The sequence below is a fragment of the Lottia gigantea genome (genome assembly GCF_000327385.1).
Source record: "Lottia gigantea unplaced genomic scaffold LOTGIsca_1, whole genome shotgun sequence".
Taxonomy (NCBI): Eukaryota; Metazoa; Mollusca; class Gastropoda; family Lottiidae; genus Lottia; species Lottia gigantea.
The window spans coordinates 5759926-5770363 of NW_008706746.1; the positions used below are offsets into that span (position 1 = coordinate 5759926).

The 10438-nt window shown below is 29.3% G+C and overlaps 1 protein-coding gene across 1 annotated transcript in view; it reads left to right on the forward strand.

The window, feature by feature from the left end:
• LOTGIDRAFT_102587 (hypothetical protein) overlaps window positions 1–10438 on the forward strand; it is a gene marked incomplete at both ends in the record, with an annotated part of 43584 nt that overhangs the window by 18946 nt on the left and 14200 nt on the right. Inside the window, 17 exons of the mRNA XM_009045739.1 lie at window positions 2094–2193; window positions 2555–2655; window positions 2819–2873; window positions 3257–3334; window positions 3544–3633; window positions 3900–4013; window positions 4963–5097; window positions 5311–5432; window positions 5573–5714; window positions 5953–6043; window positions 6383–6489; window positions 6817–6875; window positions 8325–8471; window positions 9136–9178; window positions 9626–9733; window positions 10094–10174; window positions 10382–10419. Coding sequence (XP_009043987.1) covers window positions 2094–2193; window positions 2555–2655; window positions 2819–2873; window positions 3257–3334; window positions 3544–3633; window positions 3900–4013; window positions 4963–5097; window positions 5311–5432; window positions 5573–5714; window positions 5953–6043; window positions 6383–6489; window positions 6817–6875; window positions 8325–8471; window positions 9136–9178; window positions 9626–9733; window positions 10094–10174; window positions 10382–10419 — 1611 coding nt within the window. The remainder of the gene's footprint in view (window positions 1–2093; window positions 2194–2554; window positions 2656–2818; window positions 2874–3256; window positions 3335–3543; window positions 3634–3899; window positions 4014–4962; window positions 5098–5310; window positions 5433–5572; window positions 5715–5952; window positions 6044–6382; window positions 6490–6816; window positions 6876–8324; window positions 8472–9135; window positions 9179–9625; window positions 9734–10093; window positions 10175–10381; window positions 10420–10438) is intronic.

The following is a 10438-nucleotide window of genomic DNA, read 5'->3' on the forward strand; positions in this document are numbered from 1 at the left end:
ACACTTTCATTTTTCTTCTGTTGAAAATGTCAACATTGTTTTGTCAAGGTTAGAGATGTGTTTTTAGTGCCATGATCTTGTTCTCTAACTTAAACTATAAAACTAGTTCTCAGTTCCTAATGGGTTTCCAATTAGATAGCTTGTCATCCCAAAATAGTTGCTGAATATTGAAAGACTACTATATAAGAATATAAGGGTTCTAAATGAACTGATGTTTGGTGACAAAATGGACACCAAATATGATGATAAAATGTTCTGTACTATTACAAGCCCATTTTAACCATATTTGAGCCCAAGTTTTAAGCCCAAGTTACAATATAGGTATATCCTGAGTCAGACTACACATTTTAGTCAGTTTGTCAGCTGATTAACGATGTAAATGTGTGTTAAAAACAATAAATCAATTTTTGTGGTCATTATCTAAGCAATGTTACTGGAGAAAATATACCAATGGGTTGTTTACTTTTTCGCTTGCATTTTTTGCATTATTGGTACTAATGTCTGCCCTGACCATTTTTGAAATTTAAACAAGCAATAAGATATCAATCTGTTTACCCAATTGACCAATCCTACCATTAACTTAATTCACTGGGGGCATGACTCTTAGTCCTTATGTTGGTTTATAACTAGTACATACTAGTGTTCTAGTCTTGATATATCTTCATTATTTATAAACTAAGTCAATAAAAGTAAGACTTGGTATATTTAGTACCTAATAATCTAAACACCATTTTTATATGTATCAAATATATTTTTTCGTGCTAATTCTTGCACAACCTCACCCAATTTCACAACTCATCTCTAAGTAAAATTTCATATTTTGGCAAAATGGCTAGAAACAGAGAGAAGTACCAATCAGCATGTTAAATTGAATATTGAATAATACTATGAATCTTATTCTATAATCAATACTACAAAGTAAATAACTGACATTTTTTACAATTTTTTTTCTAAGGATTAAAGCTATATAGCTTATGTGTATGAAGATAGGTGAAAGTACTTAAAATAACTAAGATTTATATCTTCTGACCTCTATTATAACTTGGTTGACTGTATCTTAGTTGTTTCCTGTCTAACTTTAACACTTACAGTGGTAGGCTGATGGACTATTAAGAAATTTAGTTTTGATAATATGATATGCAAAGTATTTAATGGGAAGTTAGAGAAATAATCTTGAACAACATATTCTCTCCTACTCCTCATATGATAAACACACATCATGATTGTACATTCTTAGCTTTATAATAGTGCTCATAGTGCAGGACTGGGAAGTGGGATGTGATTCCACTTCTTTACTTTGCTCTTTGCAACCAATCAGGGACACTTAAGACAGACAAAAACTTTGAAAACTTGACATGGCAAAGCTAAGCTTCTTTATGTTTGCTTCGCTCTTTTACTTAGTTGAGTATAAACCAGCCTTAATTGCATATCTTTGAAGCATCCTTGATTTTCTGAGATATCTGTTTCCATACCACTCAATTACAATAAAATGTAGCTTAATTACCATGTGTTCTACTGTGATATTGCAGGAATTACCATGTGTTCTACTATCTTTATAATTGTAGGAATAACCATGTGCTCTATCTTTATAATTGTAGGAATAACCATGTGCTCTATCTTTATTATTGTAGGAATAACCATGTGCTCTATCTTTATAATTGTAGGAATTACCATGTGCTCTATCTTTATAATTGTAGGAATTACCATGTGCTCTATCTTTATAATTGTGGGAATTACCATGTGCTCTATCTTTATAATTGTAGGAATAACCATGTGCTCTATCTTTATTATTGTAGGAATAACCATGTGCTCTATCTTTATAATTGTAGGAATAACCATGTGCTCTATCTTTATAATTGTGGGAATTACCATGTGCTCTATCTTTATAATTGTAGGAATAACCATGTGCTCTATCTTTATAATTGTAGGAATAACCATGTGCTCTATCTTTATAATTGTAGGAATTACCATGTGCTCTATCTTTATAATTGTAGGAATAACCATGTGCTCTATCTTTATAATTGTAGGAATAACCATGTGCTCTATCTTTATAATTGTAGGAATTACCATGTGCTCTATCTTTATTATTTCAGGAATTACCATGTGTTCTACTATCTATTAGCTGGTGCTGATGATTCTGAAAGACATTCCCTAAATTTATCTACTCCTGAAAACTATAACTATTTGTCTTGTGTGAGTATACTTCTTATAATTTATCTATTTATTTATTATATTTAATATCCTTATCAGAATAGTCTAAAAAAAAAAAACAAATTATAATTGGATAATTTTAAAACCTGAAAAAATTTCTCAAGAGTGCATTGTCGCAGAAGTTGGGGAAAGATATGAATTTGAAGATTTGGATTATGTTTGAATCTGTAATTTTAAACTTAACTTTAAAACTAATGTGTGGCAGAGGAATAACTGGGTCTGTAGCCAGTTAGATCATCATCTGCTCTCTGATTAGGTGCCATGAGATCATTCCTCTCCCATAAAAGAAAAATTCTGTGTCAACTTCTAACTTTAATAACAAATATTCTGTTTGGTTTTTCAGAGTGATTGTATTACTCTAGATGGAACAGATGAAAAATATGAGTTTGCTCGGCTTAAGCAATCAATGGAAATGGTTGGGTTTTCTCCAGAAACACAAAAAAGGTAATAATATTTTATATTTCATGATGTTGAAAGTAAGTGCAGTATTTTCAGTAAAGTGATTCATCTACTAGATGTGTTAACCTCGTTTCATGGTTTATTATAATGACTAATTAGATAGATACCAGTAGTATATTTCATTGTTATGTACTTGTTTTTCTTTCAGAATATTCAGTGTTCTTTCTGCTGTACTTCACCTGGGTAACATAGAGTTTAAAAAGGTTAGTTATGACAATTAAGCGACAGTTTTTATCTCCTTATCACAACTCATAGTCTTGTTTTTGTAATAAAAAAATAGATAAATAAATCATCTTTATGTGACTATGTAATTATACATCTACGTCATCAAGAACTTCACAACTCAATATTTGATTTTAATTATGTCGTTAATTATTATTTTGATAGTTAGAATTTTGAGTTGCACATCCTTAGCTCTCCATAGTTGGCAGATCTCAATTCCTTCTATGTTAGCTCTGTGCTCTGGTTGTAATGTCACTCATAAGATTCTTGAACAAAAAAATTGAGAACTATTTCTTCTCTAAGCTATTCTACTCAGTTTTCAAGATTTTGAAATTTAAGATATAATGATTTTTGTATATTATAGAAAGGTGATCAACACCATGATGAATCTGTGTCCATTAAAAATGAAGATGATGTTAAAATTATCTCAAATCTACTCAAGGTATGAACAGTTTTCTTAATGCAAGTCTATTGCATTTCAAGGGAGGTAATGTGATTTTGATATTTAAAAAAAAAGACTGCTGATGTGTTTAGACCCAGGTGTCCATTTCTATAAAACGGTGTTGCAAATACTCAATACTTACTTGCTGTAAGATACACTCATGCATTAAAACTTTAAGATGGTTATGGTTCTTGTTTGTGTTTTGCCAGGTGAAAGAAAAGACTGTGATAGAAGCATTAACTACCAAGAAAACTGTAGCTGGAGATGAAACAGTGGTTATTAATTTTAAAATGGAAGATGTAAGTTTAAAATTTGTAGACTAGATTGAGGTCCCTTGTGATTTTTGCAGATTTCTGGACAGTTGAGAATTCAATAAGATGAGACACATTGTTGATGCCGTCCTTAGCTAACATCAATTAATTTGAGTCAAACTTCTGAATTCTTAAAATATTCAAAACAAATTTTTCAATTTACAATCTAGATTGCAATAACCCTGTTGTTATTTTAACATCATTAGAATGTAATGAGTTAATTTTAAAGTATTATTTTTTTTATTATATATCAGGCAATAGCTACAAGAAATGCAATGGCTAAATGTATATATGGTGCCTTGTTTGATTGGATTGTATTAAAAGTAAACCAAGCGTTATTGGCGAAAAAACATAACAGTGATCATCAGGTACTGAGTGATGAAATCTCTCCCGAATCACCGTCATGTGCAATCAAAGTGGGTAGAATTTGTTAGTTGCATGTTTTCACTTTCCGAGTTGGTGTCTGGTTATTTTACCTATTGCACATTAATTTTGCCTGTTTAAGTTGTTATTAATAAAGGTTATTTTGATTTCTGGAATGGTTATTTTGATTATTTTGGGTTCCTTGGTTTCAATTGAAGATTATTTTTGTTATTTTAGTACTTACCTAATTTATTGTTACCAAAGTTTTTTAAAGCCTGAATATACCAGCTACCCATTTACTTTGTAACAATGGTCGATAGTTATATTACTAATGTATTGTTCTCTAACATAAGTTTCAGTTGGAAAACAAGTAATCTGATATTATTAGTAAATTTGAAATTAACTGGGTTTTAATTTGTGGGGGTATACAAGTTTGCTGTTAACAGTTACGGTCTATATTGCTTGAATTAAAAAAGCTACATATAGTTAAAATTTGGAAATAAAACATTCATGTAATATAATAGCTGCTCTAATCAACCAAATCCTATCTATCTATACTCTTACTGTCTTCAATTGTTGGTACTCTTTAAAGTTGAGTTTGTTTTTGTAATTTCTGGAAGTAAGATCTATTTTTCATGGTATTCTTTAGTTTTGGTTAAAATGTTTCTGTCAATGAGTTTTTATGGCTTTAGTGTATTTATGTTGCTTTATTGTTTTCAATAGCCGATATTTCCAGTTAGATATCCTACCATAGATAGACGTGTAAGATTTTTTTATTTTCTCTATCTGTTTTTTAATGATCCTGTTTTTTCCTTTGTTAATAAAAACAAACATTAATTTCTAATTATGTAAATTGATGGCTAAAAACTGTATTTATGTTCCTTTGATTGAGAATATAAAATGTATTTTTTTGTTAATTCAGAAATTGAAATATCATTATTTTTTTTCCTCTAGGGTAATTCAATAGGTGTCCTTGATATTTTTGGATTTGAAGATTTTGGTAATAACAGTTATGAACAGTTCTGTATAAATTACGCCAACGAACATTTACAGTATTATTTCAATCAGCATATTTTTAAATTTGAACAAGTGAGTATTTAAATTATTATTTTTATCATCCCTCTCCAAAAAAAAATTTTATTTGCCTGTTTAGTAAAAATGTAATTTATGTTGATAGTATTTTAAAATGATGAACTGTTTGGAAATTTACAAATAGTATTTAGATTTGAACTACTAAGTACTGATTAGTAAGTTTGATGTTATTCAATCAATCAATCGGTCTCTGTGATGTACTATTTTCAGGAGGAATATACTCGGGAAGGTATACAATGGAAGAATATAGAATTTATAGATAATACAAGATGTTTAGAATTATTCTCTAGTAAACCAAAAGGTTTATTTTGTCTCCTAGATGAGGAATGCAAGTATGTATTAAAATTTTATTGTCAAATAATACTATAATAGATATTTTGCATCATGAAATCAGACAATATTCTCTGTCTAAAGTTTACATTATAGTAATTTTATAAAATATAAATAAGTTGATTTATGACTTTATTTACAGTTTTCCTGGTGCCACCAATGATACCCTATTATCTAAGTTCAATCATCTACATAAAGATAATCTATATTATGAAGTTCCTGTTTTAAGAGAACAGGCGTTTGTTATAGTACATTACGCTGGTAAAGTCAAATATCAGATAAAGGTAATAATTATTCAAGATGTAATTCCCCAAAATCACATTGTATCTTTGTCATTTATAGTTTTTGTTGGATTTTTTCAAGTTTTGCTGTTGGAAGACCTTCATTGAAAAAGAATTCAACAGTTTCTATCAAATAAAACAATGCCATGAAGCTTTGTGATATATCACTGGAAAAACCTCAATACTAGTTTGTGATTTATTATAAAAAGGATTTATAATTAATTGTGATTTTCTTGAACAGGATTTTCGAGAGAAGAACTCAGATCATATTAGAACAGAAATAGTTAGTGTTTTAAAGAAAAGTTCCTTATCATTTGTTCGAGAATTAATGGGTATGTTATCTTTAATACTTTATCTTGACAAATAAAATTTGTTCTTTGATACTTGAAGTTAGAATCTAGATATACACTTAACACTTTTCAAATAACTGTGATAGAATTATCATTTTGTGAGATAAAAAGATGATTTTTATTTTGTTTGTTATCCAATTAAAAATTAATAAAGAAGAAATTTAAATGAAAAAAAGAGAGAAAAAAGTGTTTCTTTGTAATAATTTATGCTTACAAAGCAAGCTGCTATCATTACTCTAACTAAGCTATTGAAGATTGTATTCTGTATAATTTGAAATTATTAACTCATTTTATGTAATCTGTTCCTGATATTTGTTGCAGGAATCGACCCAGTAGCTGTCTTAAGATGGGCTATAGTAAGAGCCTTCTTTAGATGTTTCTTTGCTTTCCTTGATTCTGGTAAAAGATGGAGAAAACATGGAGGTAATGTCAGATCTAATTTGGTTTATTTTCATGTATAATTGGGTCATTATGCCCACAATCCTTAGAAATCATGTAAATTTGACTCAATACAATTTTAATCATCCACTTGTTTTTGATAATTGACAAGATGAAAACAGGAAGTATCCTTTTTATTAGATAAAGATATAGAATATAATTTAGGAAAAGTGTTTTGTAGTGTTCTGTTGTTGGCTTTTGGCCTATTTGCCAAGCAAAATGTCAAACAGAGCCATGACTGTTCCATATGACAACTTACTGTGTTAACTTGATCTTTATGTCTATTTACAGATAAAGTAAATGCTAACATAGCCAAGAAAAGATTATCAGATTCTCAACTCTTACAAGATCCTAATTATAATGACAACTTGCTCAAGTATGTATGGAATCCTAATTCTTTAGATGTAAATAATTACCATCATCATTTCTTCACCATTGTCAGTGACTGTATGTCTAAACCAACCGATAAGAAAAATAACCTTCTTCTGGCCTTCCTGATATCATAGCATGTTACCACCTCTAACAGCATGAAATTTCATCAAAAATCTTTATACATATCATTTAGGCATCTTCATGTAGAAACTCTTTTTGAATAAAACATAGGATAGTCTGAAGGTAGCTGTATTATTTGACGTTATTTGCAAATCTTAATGTTCATCAGTATGATATTTAACAATCAACCATTTTCAAGTCCAAATCTAAATTTCTTTCACCAGTACATAATGTTCTTGTAGTTGTTGGTCACATTGTCTCTTTTGGTGGCTCTGATCATCGTCATCATTATCATTCACTTATCTTCATCTTCATCATCATTCAATCATCAATCATCATCATGTAGCCTACTAATAAAAAAAAATGTGTAAAAACATGTAGTATATAAAATTGATATATAGCCTTAATATTGATTTGTGCGAATACTTTCTAAATATAGATTTAGATATTTTACATCATAAATATCAGATTATAAATCTTAATTTTACACATTATCAATATAATGTCTAACAAAACTCCTTTATCCCTGCCCAATATGCAGATCAGACCAGCCAATATATAAAGTGCATTTCTCTTCAGCCCAAATCCTGTCCTTTCTAGATTTTTCCATGTTGCTCAAACCATGAAAATTCTACGCAAAATTCAGTAAGTGTGTGTCTGTGAGTGTGATAAATTGGTTTCCATTGTGTATAAAAAAAACATTTACAAATTTGTTCAAAATTTAAATTTTGCTTGAATCCATTTGAAAAGTTAACTTTTTAACTTTAACAATTTGTTAATTTGTTTGCACGCTTGTCTTCCATTTGGACAGAATTGAATGAAACCTTAATCAGTCAAAAAAATATTTAATGCAATATTAGCCCTAATTTTTTCTATTATTATAATTTTGCTTGTAAAGTAGAAACTATCTTTAACAAAATTTTATGAAACTGAATTCATTATCTTTCCTGGACTTTAAAAAGCACAAATATATTACTTCTTCATACGTTAGAAGCTGAATTTAATATAAATACTAAAACAGGTATATCGTGTCTTGGCTTACTTGCCGTTTCTTTTGATTCCTGTATCACAATGGAACCAATATAGTTGTTTTTTTAACTAATGTTTGAATGAGATTAGATTTTGATTATAATTTAACTTGGGAATGAACTGATTGTAACCAACTGTGTTTTCTCATCTACAATCAATTTATAATTAACATAATTATACAAGATAAATTAGTAATATTTTGTTGTAGAATTTATAATTTTGTATGCTTAGATTTTGAGTTTGCTGTTTTTATATTAATTAGTGGCACTGATAGTCAGGTAGAACTGACAGAGCTGCATGGAAGTGCATGTCACCAAGTTAATACAAGTAGTGATGAAGATATATTTTATAAAGGGCATGAAACATCTTGTGATGATGACCTATCAGTTATAGAGAATCACTTACCAAAATCTAAAGCTCGTATAATGCGTCGAGCCTCCAAACTTATCTTGTATGTTTTATTGTTTTATTTTTAATCATTTTTAGGGGTCAAGCTAAATATTTGTCCTTTTTTTAAAACAGTAAATTTTTTTCTGTTCAAACTTACATTGCAGTTCAGCATATTAAGCAGGAAATAACAAATAATCAATTTAAACAATTAATGATGTTTAAAACCTGAATAAATGATCTATGTCTATTTTTTTGGGACAAATCTCATACCTGTGTTTTGGACATAACATTTGTATATGATTATGTTTGCTGTATTCTGGAATAATTGTTCCATTTTATGGTCTTGATGCACACAATACAATTAACATAATAATGATAAGCCTAAATTGTGTCTATTTCTAAATTTTAAGTTAAAGACAAAGCTGCAGGATCCAAACTGAGTCAGAAGTTCTCCAAGATATTTTAGCTTGATCCTAATCTTATACTTAAGTTATTTTTAGCAGCAAGTTTGAGTTGTTGTTTATCTAACTATGATTTGCAGTGTATATTTATGTCTAAAACATTTATGTTGACTAGCTTACAAATTATAATTCAATGCTTAGATAAATTTAGAAATATAATTCACTATACTATACATTGTTTAGAAAAGAAAACAATTAAGAATAAGATAAAGTTATATGATGTTTTTTATTAAATGATTGATCTATTCTTGCTGTTTTTTGTAGGAAAAATAAATCATTCAAACCAAAACCTCGCCCCCCATCATTGGTAAGAATTTACTTTTTTTGATCATGAAAGAACAGAAACCTTTCAGAATCACAGCTCTGAGGAGAACAAAGTTAGATACATCACATTGATTTAGTTGTAAGGCAATTTCCACTAGAGAATGCCTTTACTGTATTACTTATTGTCATCAAGATGTACATTATTCAGGCAGGGGAAAACCCCTTTTTTAATTTTCTAGTTTGATGTATATTTGAAGGGATTACAGTTCTAGTAATTATGTAAACTATTTGCATATATTAATAGTCAAAATCAACGCCTGAAAATGGCAAGTTTCATAGAAGGAAACAGTCCCAAGCTGGAAGCCTATGAGTATGATTCTGAAAGTACTTCTTCTGGGTAGCTATGACATTTCAGTAAAAGGTTGGTGCTGGACATTTCTTATCATTATGTGAGATATTATAATAATACTTCATTGTCATTACATTGTAGAGTTTTCGAGATATTCGAACACTAAAAGCTATCTCTGTTAACACTATTTATGGTGGAAGTGTTCGTCAATCATCTAAAAAGCCTCCTAGTGTTAGTGCTCAGTTCCAGGTAAGGAAGAAAATATGTCTAAATCATTTATTGAATAGGTGATGAATAATGGTCTTGCTCATACTCTCATGTATGGAATGAAACAAACTTCACATCTGGTAGCACACACACCTCGATTTATTGCCATATCCGAACAACCAGACACTTTTTCCATGTCAGGTCCTTCGACCTGCGTAACTGGAAGGGGGTAATTGGGTTGAATTACCCAAACTTTATTTCACAATCAATCTGAGCCCTCTTATAAAAATAAATATTATGTAAATGACCTATTTTGTGTTGTTTTTAAGCATCAGAAGTAAAAACTTGACCTTCTAGGATAAGAGTTTATCTTTCTGATGTGTATTTATATATTATTTTCAGTGGTCTCTGTCTAGATTAATGACAACATTAAATCAAGCTAATCCATTCTTTATAAGATGTATTAAATCAAATTCGGAAAAGGTATGTTCAAAGCTGTGTACACTTTTATGGTATTATTTTATTTTTATACTTCTGGTTTATTTATGACACTATATTGCTATTTAATGAAGAATTGTAGCTCAAACAATGTTTAAATCCAGTGTGAAATGAACTATATTACTGTAACTTTCTAACTAGTGTAAAAACTAATAATATTTTCTTAATTTTGATCATTTGTGTAATTTACAGTTACCATGTACGTTTGATGAAGAAATAGTTTTACGTCAGTTAAGATATACTGGAATG